The 15,909-nt window shown below is 41.9% G+C and overlaps 1 protein-coding gene across 1 annotated transcript in view; it reads left to right on the forward strand.

The window, feature by feature from the left end:
• AKT3 (AKT serine/threonine kinase 3) overlaps positions 1 to 15,909 on the forward strand; it is a 174,004-nt gene that overhangs the window by 91,569 nt on the left and 66,526 nt on the right. The window contains exon 4 of the mRNA XM_070950561.1: positions 15,740 to 15,851. Coding sequence (XP_070806662.1) covers positions 15,740 to 15,851 — 112 coding nt within the window. The remainder of the gene's footprint in view (positions 1 to 15,739; positions 15,852 to 15,909) is intronic.

The raw sequence follows: 15,909 nt of genomic DNA on the forward strand, positions 1-15,909 counted from the left end.
CATCCTTGGTTCGCGGACCTAGTGTCCCTGTCGGCCCCTCCCTGGCGGATTCCCGACAGGTGTCTCTGCTACAAGGACAGCTAGTTCATCCAGATCCACAGTCCTTCCAGCTAGCCGTCTGGATATTGAGCGGTTCCTCTTGACGGAGGCTCAAGTTCCCCTGGATGTCATCACAACCATTCAGGCCTCTCGATGCGGATCTACAACTCCTATTTACGACACCACCTGGACTGCTTTCTCCAAATGGTGTAGGCGACGCAATATTGTTCCCACATCAGCATCAGTTGTTCAGATCCTTGGCTTCCTACAAGACGGTTTCTCCTCAGGTCTCTCTCCAAATACTCTACGACGCCAGATATCAGCAATTTCTTCTGTGCTGTCTTACTCATCGGCTGTATCGCTGTCTAAGAATCCTTTGATTCACAGTTTTTTGCATGGAGCTACAAACCTCAGACCTCCAGTCATACACAGGTTCCCTACTTGGGATCTTCCCAAGGTATTGTCTGCACTCATTAGGCACCCCTTTGAACCTCTTCGGGGTGGACCTCAAATTTCTGTCTTTCAAGGTCTCTTTCCTGGTGGCCATAACCTTAGCCCGCAGAATCTCAGAGTTAGCAGCCCCGTCGGTCCGACAAGATCTGTGTATTTTTCATACGGACATGGTGGTCCTGCGTCTGGAGCTGGCATTTATTCCCAAGATCAACTCTGTCTTTCACAGATCACAGGAACTTGTTCTTCCCAATTTCTGCCCTTCTCCTCAGCACCGACTGGAAAGGGCATGGCACACTCTAGACGTTCGCAGAGCCCTTAAGATATACATTGCTCGCACATCTTCTTTCCGTCGCACAGAAGCCCTGTTTGTCGCCTTCCAGCCCTCTTCCATGGGCGCCAAGTTGTCTTCTTCGGCCATTGGCCGGTGGATCAGGGCTACCATAGTTATGGCGTATTCAGTCCAGGCCTTGCCGGTTCCCCGTAATATTACAGCACACTCCACAAGGAGCGCCTGGTCCACCAGGGCCCCCCTGGAGGAAGTTTGCAGAGCGGCCACCTGGTCCTCTCCTGCTCTGTTCATCCGGCATTACTGGTTGGATACCTACGCCTTGGCTGATGCGGCATTTGGAAGGAGAATGTTGCAAGGAGTATATCTGGAGACTGCTTCCCAGGTCCGGCCTGATCCCACCCTATAGGACATTGGCTTTGGTATGTCCCAGGCATGACTGCCGTGCCCACCGTCATGAGAATGGGCATTGGTCTTACCTGATACGCCCTTTCTGTGATAGGTGGGCATGGCAGTCAGCCCCTCCCTGTTGGGCCGTTCCCAGGCATGGGGGTGGGTGGCAATCTCATGTATGTTCTAATTTTCCAGACACGACAATCTGCTGATCTATCTCATCTCAAAACTGGACTACACAGGAAGAGGCGGGACTTAAGAACTTTACAGCAGACTCGGTCTCATTTGAGCAAGGCAGTGTCACTCCCCAGGCATGACTGCCGTGCCCACCTATCACAGAAAGGGCGCATCAGGTAAGACCAACGCCCAACATCTGGCTTATGTTGCTTCCATTGACCTATTTTTAACATGATTTCTACTAATTGATTTGGAATAAATGTTAACTATTTTATTGTATTGACAATGTCTCCTCTAGTGTACAAGCTGATAAATGTTTTATATTCTATTAGATAGCATTTACATACGTGAGTTCTTTTAAGAATTCTTGATGGATATAACCTTGACCTGTTTTCTTTGTCAGTAAGGGTTAGAGTAAGAGTTTTCCCCCCTTTTACCACATTTCTTGCCACAGTTATTAAGTGAATCACTGCAGCTGTTAAGTTAGTAACAAGATTGTTAAATGAATTTAGCTTCCCCGTTGATTTTGCTCGTCAGAAAGTCACAAAAGTTGATCACATGGCCCTGTGATACTGCAACCATCATAAATACATTCCAGTTGCCAAACGTCCAAATTTTGATCACATGACCACCATGATGCTGCAAGGGTCATAAGTATGAAAAACGGTCATAAATCACTTTTTTCAGTGCTGCTGTAACTCTGAGGAGTACCTATAATCCTTCAATAAGAAACTTTGGAATTTTTAGTGTTGTTGCCCCAAAAATAATGAAAAAGATTCTATCTGTTAATATAAATATAATTTATAATATAAATTATGTCTTCATGGGTTTAAAGATGGGGAAATTTTTTTTAATTTATAATCTGTCACCCTCCAGAGATCGCTGAATTGCAAGTCCCAGTATCTGCACACAATTTGATTGTGAATGGGGGATACTGCTTACTGTAATTTAGTGACATCAGAAGGGCCGAATTTTCACTCTGGTAGTCAAAATTCCAAGACTACTAGATACAAAAATGGAATGAGAGTAATCCCTCCTCCACAGATACCTTCAGTCCTTTTACAAGGAACTCCAGGCAAGAGATCATTAGGTACTTTGTGGCCCCAAAGAGACTCTCTTCAGCTTTTGGTTTGCAAGATCAACTTCCCCATGGAATCAACCTGTACCACAGAAAAACTCCAAGCTCCTTTGGGATCCCTTTAACCAAAATGTTAAAAAAGATATGAAAGCTAAAACCCACCTTTTAGATGGTACACCTGCTCTGAATGCCCCATTTTGGCTTTATTTCTCCCATCCTCTTGTGAGGAGGGAGGAAGCTGCTTTTGCTTTTTCCAGGCAGCCAGGCTGCTGCTGGAGCTCCAGCTCCTGCAATAAGAAGGAGCAGAATGCAGTGATGATGATGGTGATGATGACCACAATGTTCTCTCTCTTTCGTCCTCCTGCTAGTCAGACCTTCTCCATCTTGGCAACTAGGCTTTAAGCAAAAACCTGGTTGTTCACTCTGACTAGCCTGGCTCATCCTCCAGGTATTTCCCTCCCTCTTCTTGTGATTTACCCAGCTGAATTGGTCTCAGGGGAAAATGTGCGATTTTTGTGTTAAAGGCCTCTTTCCGATTTCTATTTTCCCTGTTTTTTTTAAAAAAAATCTAACGCATTATAAAAGTCATTCTTGTTCATATTCTATCATCATTTTTCTGTACATACCACTTTGGCTACAATATTTTTTAAAACACACCAGAACAGCAAAGAAGGCAAAAATCTGAAATTATTTAAATACATAGGTAGATATAGTATTGTTATAGATTATAGGGATAAAAACATACTGTACCGGGAATCCAGTAATGAAATACGGAGCTACTCAATGAGCCTCTCTCATTGTTTTTGTATTTTTTTGACAAAATTTACTTTTCTGATACTTTTAGCAACGTGATGCTATATATGAAATTTCCCTCTGTCTAAATCATTTCAAGATAGGTGACTATAATGCATTCTAGTTTTCAGTCAATAAAGTAGCAAGGCAGAATGGTTGTTAGGGCAATTTATCTCAAATATTTTTATTCCTGCCATCATCTAGCAGTTGGCTTTTTTGTTTATGTGTGTGGACCGTTCAGAGATGCAGCAGAGATAATGGCCTGTACATTATATAAATATTAAACAACTTTAAGTATTCATAATCAGAAAGTAATATTGTTTACTCAAGTCAGATTTGTGTGTAATTTCCTCTGAAATATTCAGGATGAAAACTTGTAGACATATGGGACCCTATTACTTTGTAATTTATCAGATTTGTTAATATTAATTTATGAAAGAAGCAAGAACATCCTTATATCATTTGTTGCCTATAGGTTATTGTTTTACATCTGGGCTGTAAATTAAAAAAGCTTATGGATTTTGATGTTGGTTAGTGGAAATTGTCAATGGAGAAAAGACACATCAAAGTTAATAGGCATATAAGATTTAATAATCACGTTCAATTTATGAATCAATATAATTAACTAACTCTGGAATTCAGTGTTAACTTGAGTAGATGTTACTTGTAAAAATCTTGTTCTCCCTTGCGCTGCTTAGAGTCCATTGAATGGGTTGTCCTCATGTCATTGGCCAAAGACTGAGTTAAAATTTGCATAAACACGCCTCCCCTTCAGGCTTGACTCCAGTTCATTAACTCAGTCCGGCCATCTTGACTGATTTTTTCCTGGCTCCTTCAAGGGACTCTCTAATTTGACTATTTAGCTGTCAGTATTCCAACTTTTTTACTAGCTAAGTGCTGCCTTCTTGTTTTAAATGGCATTGTGATCGCACAAAGAACCTCGTCTTCACCTGAGCAGCAACTTGCCGCCGCCGAATTTGGTCTGATCCTCTTTGCGGATGCCTTTTCTTTTTGCTGTGAGTGTTGGCGTGTGAGGGAAACCGTGCTGTCGGCTTCGTGCCTAAGGAATCGGGAAAAGCCCTGTGTTGTCGAGGCTGGGGGATTCCCGATTGTTAATTGAGCGTTGGGGGAGTAAGGGAAGCCCCGTGGTGTTGGGCCTCGGCTCTCTCAGTTCGCCCCTGTCTACCCACACCATGAAGCCATTTTTTTGTGCCTTCTCCATTGCGGCGGCCAATTTGTCTGGCACTGAGGAGCGATTTGGTTGCCAGCTGCCATCTTGAACTTCCGAACAACTACCAGAGCTGTGTTGGCTCTAAATTATCACATCTGGTGTGGCTGAAACCGTGTTGTCAGTTCGCTGCCATCTTGACTATACTTACTGCGCGACTGAGTAGGGCTGTTTTGTCGACCTTCAGTTAATTAGCTGTCGCTGCTGGGGTTGGCGTTTAAGGGGCTGTGTTGCCAGTCCCCAGCCATTTTCTGTGGCACAGCGGAGTTGTGTTGTCAGCCTCCGGCCACCATTACCTGCATACCCCGTCTTATTATCAGGAGCTGTTCTGTCACCTCCTACACTTCTAGCTGGCATTCCAATATATGATCCGTGACTACTAGATTAACTAGCTACCCTGAATCAGCATATTCAGTGCCCACCGTCATGAGAAGCCGCTCTTCTCATCGCTCTAAATCTCCCCCTTCTACCAGCAGGAAGAGCAGATCTAAATCAACCTCCCATTCTACTGCTAGTAAATCATTCACAGCTGCATCATCTTTTGTTGCGGCAGAAAAGGATACTGACCGTAGACACCGCACATTAAACAAACAGTTTGACAAGGCTCAAAAGAAGGCGGCTACCACCTCTGCCGTGAGCGTGTCAGAAATGGGGGATCTGCACCACTTCGCCTCAAGATCAGGGTCTTTCTCCCCAGAGGTGTCAGGACCATACCAACTGATCTCTGTCTTCCCCTGCTACCGCTCAGGTCAGTCAGGCGGTCATATGAGAGGTGTTCGCTCAAGGATCTGGTTCCATCTCCGATCCACCTATGTCCACCCATGTGTATAAGCCGTCAGCTTCCTTCACTCCCACTGCGGCGGGGCTCCACCCAGTGGAGAATCCTCCTGCAAACATGCCACAGGAAATGTGTGGTTTTATCACGCAGGCTGTGACCAGGAGTATTGACACAGCTCTCACACAATGGGGAATTTTGGCACCCTTATCAGCTCCAGTGCCGGCATGCAGGTCTGCCCAGCCGTCCAGTCATTTGGACAGTGACTCTTCTTGCGCTGCAGATTTGCCTTTCCTGTCTCATCAGGAAGAAGGATGATGCCTTTGATTTCAATCTTTCTGGTGAGGAGGAGGATACTTCCTCTGACAAACAACATAGTACAGGGCTCTTCAGACATGAGATGTTCAAAACCCTGTTACACAAGGCTCGAGTCATGGCCAATATGGGGATTACTCCGGTGCACACTGGAGACCCCTCAATACCGCAGGACTCCACCAGCCTCCTTTTCACTGAGACTATCCAGGAGCAGGACACCATTCCTTCAGCCAAACTTTTCATGGACATGGTCTAACGACAGTGGTCGCAGCCAGGGCCCATACTGGTTCCCAGCAGCCCCGAGAAAAAATTATACTCAGTAGATCAGGTGCTCGAGGACCTCCTGAAATTACCCTCAATCGATGCTCCGCTGGTGCAACTCACCTCACCTAGCATCCTTCCTTCAGATGCCGCTGAGGGTCTTAAGATCGAGGACAGAGGGGTGGAGATTTTGACCCGCAAAACCCACCAAGCCACGACATGGGCCATCAAGTCGGCTACTGTGGCCTCTTTTTTTGCCAGCACTTCACTCATCTGGCTGCGTCAGATGCAATCCCGGATCCCCCCCAAAGATTCGCGTTCGCATCAGGACGTCAATATCCCACAGCGCAAGGAGAAAGAACCTTCACGGTAAGACCCAACGTTCCTTTTGCATTACTTGTAGACTTCTCTGTATCTGGCTTAAGGAACTCATTTGGCAGGTTCCTATTCTTCCAGAACAGATTTTAATGGTGTGCAAGGGACTGCAAGGGGAAGGGAGAATTACTATCTTTTTAGTTCTGCTGAGGGAAGAAAGTTAAGTCATTAGAAATAATTCACTGGACTCTAGCCAGAGAGAATTGTAACTATACTATATTTTTAAATCCCAAATTAATATGAGGATTGAAGAGTTGACTACTGGCTGTACAGATAATCCAATCATTTATTTTAAGTGTAATGATAAACCTGAAATTGAAAAATTTCTGCAGGATCCAATCAGGGTCGCTCACCAGGAAGAGAGGTTTAGTCTTTCGAGCTTTTGAGCTTTTGAAAGACTAGCAGAGAGACGTTCCTTGAAGATGGGCTTTAGCACGAGTCCGAAAGCTGGAAGACTAACCCTCTGATCCCAGGATAATGTTGTAGGAACCAAATTGGATCCTACAACATTATCCTGGGACATGTTGATTTGCCTTCATTCATGAAGAATTTCTCTCCATTCAGATTCTTGCACTATTTGCCTTTAAGGCCCAACTATTAAGATCCTCAAAATAATCCTTTGACATTTGAGCTTTGTCAATATTAAAAGAACTAGTAAAGAATATAACATATTCCCTTTTTGGGGTCAGGAAGGAACTACACGAGATAGACTGAATGATCATTTGAAATTTCTTCAGAGATTTCCTAGAGGATCTCATGTTGATCATAATTTTGTGTTATGTGAATTTTTGACATTCATTTGAATGTTTAGTTAATCAACAAAAAACTGAATCAAATAAAAGTTAATTATTGCTGTACTATTTGAATAATTTTCATAATGCTCTCATATCCTTTTTGGTGCTTTTCTTTCATCACTGTAAAGTAGTTAGAGCTATGTTTTTGTGCTGCACTTCATTGAGCAATATATTCCAGTTAGCCATGATGTCTAAAAGGGACAAGAGGATTTACAGGGATTCCCTCACTGCTACAGATACAAAGGCAAAGTCCTAGAGCAGCCTTATGAAAACAGAGTTGCTGTAAAAACTCAGCCCCATCAAAGACTTTTTAAAGGGAGGCAATGTGGTGCAGTTGTGCTGGACTTATATATGTATAGGACCCTGTTCAAAGTATAATTCAATATCAGTGGGTCAATGTCTTTCCTTCAAGAAGGTAACATCAATGGTGGGATTCTGCTGGTTCTAGGCGGTTCGGCCGAACCGTTTGTTAAATTGCTGGGTCGCCCCGCCCCTTGCCCCGCCCCGCACCATTATTTATTGCCAATAAATAGTGGTGGGTGAGGGGTGGGCAAGCCAGCAATTTAACAAACAGTTCTGTGTTTTTTAATAATTTTATTGGCCTTGCAGCTGCCGCGGGGCTTCAAAGGGCCACCCTACAGCTGATCAGTGTTAAAAAAAAAACAAATGAGTAGACCAACGCCTGCAAAAATAAATGGGTAGACCCAGTGGTGGGATTCTACTTCGGTAGAACCAGTTAAGTAGTTAAGTAGTTAAGCCAGTGGTTGCCAAAGTGGGTGGTACCGCCCCCTGAGGGGCGGTGGGATGCCTTAGGGGGGCGGTAAGAGGCAAGAGGGGCGGCAGGGGGGTAGGGTTGCCAGGTCTGCTTCCAAAAAATAGCGGACAAGTGGGGAGGGGGTGTTAAGTAGTAAAAAAAATAAAATAATTTTTTACAATTAAATTATATATTTTCTTACAAACATTTTAACACGTATTAAAATAATCACTTCAAAGCTATACTTAAAATTCAAAACATCAAATATATTATAATACTATGTAAAATATTAAATTACATTTTACTTTGCTGTCATGTGTATTTTTTATTTGACTGCTCAGCTTTGATCAATTCTTTGTATTTAAGGAATAATTCTTTAATTTCAGTACAACGTTGAGAAATATTAAAAAATATACAAAGTTCACTTCGAACTAATGGTACAAGCAGTCGGTTACATTCGTCAGTCCACAAATTTCCCATGACGCTGAAAATTCGTTCAACGTTTGCATTTGATACCGGAATTGATGCACAATACTGGAACAGTTTCAGTAAACTCGGAGCTGGCTCTTTCTTGAAAAAGTACGTCCACTTATCAAGGGATGAATTGCCCTGCAGATGAACATAAACTTCTTCTAAGGCAGAAATTTCATCGAAGAGAGTGCTGGGTGGAAGTTCTTCTCACCATGGTGATAATAACCAAATGTTTGTCATTTCTTCTAAAGTTGGAGGATTATTGCAATCAATTAGATTGAAACAACTTAGTGTCTCATATACTGAATCGGTGAAATTATACCACTTTTCTAGGTACGCAATGGCTCTTTGATACACGTTGATGGCTTCTTTCTTGAACTTTTGCACGGCATTCTCAGGCAAATGTTTTTTTACGTAAGGCAAATAAAACTTTCATTCCAAAAAACTGCTCATTGTATTTTTTTTGCAAAAAATCACACAGTTTACACATGATAATGTGAAGATCACATGCAAGAATTTTCTTGATTTCCAGCTTCAGTAGATGTTATTGACATTATTGACATGAAGAAGTGCGTGAAATATAAATACAATTCTGAAATTGTTGGTTCATCGTCCTTTGCGAGTTCATTTTCCTGATCCAAAATAAGGTTCCAGATAACCTTATGGCACTCATCAGATCCAAGAGAAATAAAATACGATTTTAGAGGTATCCAGTTTAAAAGAAGTCTTTCGACCGTTTTAAACAAACTTAACCAACGTGTTGGAACATGGCGCAAAACTTCATGGAATTCTGACTCGCAAAACTCAAAAAATGATTTCAACTCTTCTCGTTTCTTCGCAGAATTCGAAAATTCGGCAAAAACTTTCAGCACTACATTTTCGATATCAAAAGATAACTGCTTTAATGCATTTTTTGCACTGTTGTGTAAAATGTGATTATTGCAATGAGCAGCTACAATATTGTCATTTTCCAGCAATAATTTTTGGTAAACAGATTTGTTCACTCCATAATTGACCGATGCATTATCTGCTGAGTAAGCTGAAACATTATTTATTTCCAATTCGTTATCACTAAGAACTCGACACAGCTGATTTTTTATTGATGTAGAATCTTCGAAAGAATCCTCATAAAAGTCTAAAATTTTCACACACAGTCCTTCTTCACAAGTAAAATATTGTGCAACAACGGGATACATTTTGCGATTTCCCTTGTTTGATGCGTCAGTGGAGAGAGAAAATGGAATTCCAGTTTTAAGATCATTGAGAACCAACTCAATAGAAAAAGGATACAAAACCTCATTGACAATAGCTGATGATTTGGTTCTTCCACAAGACATCTTTTTTACAATTTCTGAATCATCAAAAATTGAATTTGATTAAGATTAGAGATGAGGATGAAGGGTAATATTGGTTTTTAAAAAAAATAGATGAGGAATAAATATGGCAAAAAGGAAATATAGAAATTGTAAATTTAATTGAAATGACTAAACACTGTTTAAATTTGTGAACCGGCCAAATACTCTGTTCAAAGAAAATACATTGTATGTTTGTATGTGTGTTTCTAATTATTGCTATTTATTCATATTTGTTCTCAATTCATTCTTTATCTTAATATCTTTATATTTGTTTGGGGTTGCCTTTCTTCCCTTTCATCTTTTTTATTGTACAGCAATCTTTCTCCTCAAACCTACCACCTCTCTCTTTTCTTTCCTTCTTACTTTCTCTTCCCCCCTCTTCTTCTCCCTACTTCCTCTTCCTTTCTACCTCTCCTCCTCTCTTCCTCCCTCTCTTACCATCACTCCTACTCTAATTTCCCTTCCCTTCCTTCATCCCTCTCTATTGCTGTATCCTTTTATGCATATGGACTACTCAGAGGGTTGAAAAAGTTATTTTTGACTGGTCCTCACACTTTTGACCAGTCCTTGAACTTACGACTGTCCTCACATTTTACGTTTTTGCCCTATCTTGTCACCATGGTGAAGAGAAGCAGTTGTGAAATGAGTGACACGGTTGTTAAGAATGCCGCAACAGGCATAAATGTGAGGATGGTCAAAAGTGCGAGGACCTGTCAGAAATGACTTTTTTCAGCCCTCTGAGTAGTCCCTATGCACATAGTCATGCCCACCCGGTCACATGACCAGCTAGCCATACCCACCCGGTCACATGACCACCAAGCCACACCCCCAACTAAGCCACGCCCACATAACCGGTTGTTAAAAAAATTGAATCCTACCACTGGGTAACATTAATTAGTCAAAATATAGTGCTAGCAGTATTTCAGGTTTCTCCCACACTACTGTTCTGTTGAATTCAGTGTACAAAAGTATGAACTAAAAATATATTGAAATAGGCAATTTCTAGAAGCAAATAGAGGGAAGAAAGTACACAAATGAATATTTTGTGCAGATAATGCATGCCAATTGCCAAGTGTCTAAATTTTGACAATGTGATCACGGATGCTGGGATGCTGTTGTAACTTCAAAAGGTCACTAAATGAATGGTTGTAAGTCAAGGACTATTTGTAATTCAAAGTAAATTAATTACAAAGGTGAGGGAAATTCAGGCTCATGAATTAATAGCATCATTTGTAATACCGAAGCAGCTTAAGTTTATAAATCTCATTACTATTGGCTAAGACACTTTTTCAGAGTTTCAATTTACTCTTCTATAGCAGTGAGAGATTAAGGCTGCAAAGGCAAAGTATAGTTCATGTGAGATAGGAGTTTTGTGGTAAGAATAGATTTTCTTTGAGAGAAAAAAGAGAAACATTTGCCTGTTTTCACTGCTTTAAATCTGAGCAGAACATCAGATTTTATTCTGAAAAAGTGATTTGGATTAGTTGGGGGTTTGTGAATGTAGCATCAGTTTGCAACTCATTAAAGCAGTTGCATTTTTTCCTGGATTTGCACACTTGCCTTCTGTACGTACTATACAATACTGAATAAAGATGCAGATTTTGTTTATTCATTGCAGACTAAAGATGGAACTAATTTATGTAAATATAAATTATATATATAAATATAAACTTATATTCTTTTTAGTTTTCAATTTAGAAAATAAATGGGAAATAAATAGCTATATTAAAAAACAAAGCATCAGGCCTCAATCGTTAGCTATAATGCTGTGCCCTATAGATCCCAGAAAGATAACTAAAAGATAGAGCACAGATAGACTTTCCATTTGGGAACACATTTGCCCATGAGCCTGAGCACATTTCTGCAGAAAGCAGTTTCTCCCCTCTCCTCTCTTTCTCACCCACACATGCACATAGTTATTATTTCTGATTGCCCCATCAGATCTGATAAGAGGGGCATACTTTGGGTACTGCTAGCTAAGGAATGTCAGTGGAATGTCATGCATAAAATGAGAGCCTTTTCTGCTGTGGCACCTGTTCTTCGGAATATCATCCCTGTTGAAATTAGATTGGCCCTGCTCTTGTTGGCCTTTCATGAGATCTTGAAAACTTGGTTTCTGCCCAAGCCTAGGGCTCTGACTGTGGGGTAGAGTCCATTTCTTGGTTATGTGGACGATTGGTTGGATAATGCCTGGCTGCTCTGTGTTTTATTTTTATTTTTTATATTGTATATTTTATGTATTTTATTGTAATGTGCTTAGAGTCATATCAAAATGAGATGGGCGGCTATATAAGTAAAATTGTTAAATTACCCATTGTCAATTACAAGCTTGTCAAGCAGCAGGGAAATCTGAAGTTCCAGGCAGTTCAAATGTGTATAAAGATTTATTGTAAGCTTAAACTCTCTACAAGAATCTGAACTACTAATGGTCTAGGGAAATTAGTGGGAGTTAAGAATAGAAAAGAATTCAAGGTGGGTTGGACTTGGATCTTGTGGGCGCAAAGGGACTCATGAATGATGACGCATCTGAGCCCTCTTGGGCTCAGCCCTATCTTTTCCTACAGCATTATTATTTTCACAATACTGTAAAAGTGTGTGTACATTGTGCAGACAAGTGTCCCCACACAAATAAAAGGGCCCCAATCCTGTTGGTCTTTCACAAGACTTTAAAAACTTGGTTAGTTAGATGGTCTTGGGCTTGGAATGTATTAAGGGAGCTGTTACTTGACTTCACTATTAGTCAATTAATCATCATGGCTGCTATTTATTTTTATTTTGTTTTGTGGCTTTTTAATTTTTTTTTATAATTTTAGAATTGTAAACCTCCCAGAATCACCTGGTCGAGTTGGGCAGTTTTAGAAATTGAGTAAACAAACAAACAAACAAACAAATCAGGGAAATGAAATAGTTTATTTTATTTATTTATTTTTATTAAATTTGTATACCGCCCTTCTCCTGCTGGACTCAGGGCGGTGTACAGCCAAAAATAAAAAACATTCCAATACAAAATTTAAAATTTTTAAAAAGAATTATACAACTTTGGCCCAAAATTTAAAACATCCCAACTAAAACCCATAGACAATTAAAAATCTAACATCTCAAAAGGGGGGGGGGGGTTACGCCAGCCCTGCTTGGTGGAAAAGAAAAGTTTTTAGGGCACGGTGAAAAGCCCAGAGATCTGGTATCATGCGTATCTCCGGAGGCAAATCATTCCAGAGGGCAGGTGCTGCCACAGAGAAAGCCCTCCCCCTGGGGGTCACCAGCTGACACTGCCTGGCTGACGGCACCCTGAGGAGTCCCTCTCTGTGGGAGCGTACTGGCCGGTGAGAGGTATTGGTTCTCATCTTTAAAGCGCTCCATGGCTTAGGGCCTGGGTATTTATGAGACCACCTTCAGCCACCGATAACCTCCCACCGGCCAATCCGCTCCCATAGAGAGGGTCTCCTCAGGGTGCTGTCGGTCAAGCAATGTCGACTGACGACCCCCAGGGGGAGAGCTTTCTCTGTGAGGGCACCCGCCCTCTGGAACGAGCTACCCAGAATTACGACTGATCCCGGACCTCCGTACTTTCCGCCGAGCATTGAAGACCTTCTTATTTCAGCAAGCTGGGCTGGTTTAAAATTTTAATGGGCTATTTTATGGGTAAGGGGTTTTAAAATTTGCAGAAGCCAAACTAATTTAATTCTGTTTTCATTTATTTTAATTTTTATACTGTATGTATTTTAATTTTGGCTGTTCACCACCCTGAGTCCTTCAGGAGAAGGGCGGTATACAAATTTAATAAACCGAAACCGAAACCTAAATCTATCGGCGGCAGAAGGCGGTCCAGCAAATACCCAGGTCCTATGCCATGGAGCGCTTTAAAGGTGGTAACCAACACCTTGAAGCGCACCCGGAAGACCACCGGAAGCCAATGCAGCTCACGCAGGAGAGGCGTCACATGGGAGCGCCCCCTCGCTTCCATAATCCTCCGCGTGGCCTCATTCTGCACCAGTTGGAGCCTCCGGGTGCTCCTCAAGAGGAGCCCCATGTAGAGAGCATTGCAGTAGTCCAGGCGGGAAGTGACAAATGCCTGAGTGACTGTGTGTAAGGAGTCTCGATCCAGAAAGGGACGCAACTGGCGAATCAGGCAAACCTGATGAAAAGCCCCCCTGGCCACGGCCATCATATGCTCTTCTAAAGACAGCCGTGCATCCAGGAGGACACCCAAGTTGTGAGCCCTCTCTGTGGGGGCCAATAACTCGCCCCCAATAGCCAGGGGGCAGCTGGTTCCATAGGGTAGGTGTCCCCACAGAGAAGACCCTCCCCCTGGGGGTCACCAGCCTACATTGTTTGGCTGATGGCACCCCGAGGAGGCCCTCTCTGTGGGAGCGCACGGGTCGATGGGAGGTTGTCGGTAGCAGCAAGCGGTCTCGAAGATAACTAGGTCCTATGCCATGGAGCACTTTAAAGGTGGTAACCAACACCTTGAAGCACACCTGGAAGACCACTGAGAGCCAGTGCAGCTCGCGCAGGAGCAGTGTTATGTGGGAGCGCGTATCATCAGCGTACTGATGGAACTCCACCCCAAAGTCACGGATGATCTCTCCCAGCGGCTTCACATAAATGTTGAACAAAAGGGGCGAGAGGACCAACCCCTGCGGCACTCCACAAACAAGGCGCCTTGGGGTCGACCTCTGCCCCCCTGCCAACACCGACTGCGTCTGGTTGGAGAGATAGGAGGAGAACCACCACAGAATGGTGCCCCCCACTCCCAACCCCTCCAACCGGCGCAGCATGATACCATGGTCGATGGTATCAAAAGCCGCTGAGAGATCTAACAGGACCAAGATAGAGGAACAACCCCTATCCCGAGCTCTCCAGAGATCATCCACCAACGCGACCAATGCCATTTCCCTTTCCATGCTGTGCCCAGGCCTGAAGCCAGACTGGAGCGGATCCAGATAGACTATAAATAGTTATATAGATAGTGCTCAATTAGTGAACACAATTGTGACTGACAGTTTGGTTGCTAAGTGGAAAATCATGTAACTGGGACTGTGCTTATGTTTTATTTCAGCTTTCCTTTCTCTCCACTTTGCCACTTTGCCAACCTTCAGAATGCTCATCATTCTGCATGCATTGGGATAATTAGGAAGAAGGGAAATAATGTTTGATTTTACAATCATTGGAGAGGAGTAAGTTTATTCTCTTGTAATCCCAACCTCTCCAGTGCCTCTGCTTTGCAAGGTGAGGTGGGGATAGGAGGAAAAAAATGGGTCACACACAGGAGAGATTATTTAAAGAGATTGTTTAGGGAATCTCTCTGTTCTGTGATGGCGAAGAAAAAAAAGTGTAAAGCACAGACAACATATAATTGACTGTAATGGTGAACTTGACAGAGAGAAGCTGTGAATGTCATAAATGCACATCTTGTTTGCAAAATTATTTTTTCAGCACTGTCATAACTGAATGGTTTACTGCTGCCTAAGGCAGTTGGTAAGCAAAACCTACCTATACCGAAAAGTTACTTTCCTTGTTTTGAAATGTACTACTAAGGAATATGCAACATGATGTGCTCTGCTTGTTAGGCTACATGTTCAATGATATTTGACTATTGGTTAAACTTTCGGAGATTTAAACTAATCTAAAACATCTGGAGGACACTGTTACTACTTATCTTTGAGTGAAAAAAAGAAGAAAAGTAATAAATATAAGTAGCAATTTTAAATAAAATTATTTATGCATACTGGAAGTTTATAATCATATTCATTCATAATACATTGTTCTTGTTATTTTGGGGAATATCTTTGAAAGGAAGATTCAGGCAGCAAGATGTTTTGATCCACTGATTTATTGGGGAGGGAAGAGTGTGTAGGTGTTTTGCAGAGGCACTTTTTCTCCTTGTAATCTGGAATGTCATCTCCTGACCTGATGCTAAAGATATGATAAGGTTACTGGCAGGAACTGTGAAAGAAACAGATCATAAATGACCTTTCATCTGTTCTTGGAAATCTGTAAGCATTTGGATTCAACTGAATATAACTCATTTATTTTATTCCAGCTTATTTTCACACATACTTAATTATTTTTCTCCTAAGGAGTGGAGTTAATGTATATGCATGTGTGTGAGAGACTGAATGTGCATGTATCTATATGTATTTTATAACAGAGTATTTTGCTTCAGCATGTTATAAAAATATTATTTTTCTAGAATGCCAACTAATGAAAACAGAGCGACCAAAACCGAACACGTTTATTATTCGATGTCTTCAATGGACCACTGTGATAGAAAGAACATTTCATGTAGATACTCCAGAAGAACGGTGAGAAATAAATCCAACTGTGTCTTGTTGGACTTTTAAAATGTTGGCAAGAGTTTTT

This window comes from Pituophis catenifer, unplaced genomic scaffold, assembly GCF_029215685.1.
Source record: "Pituophis catenifer annectens isolate HBS135680 unplaced genomic scaffold, rPitCat1.0.hap2 SCAF_1, whole genome shotgun sequence".
Lineage (NCBI taxonomy): Eukaryota > Metazoa > Chordata > Lepidosauria > Squamata > Colubridae > Pituophis > Pituophis catenifer.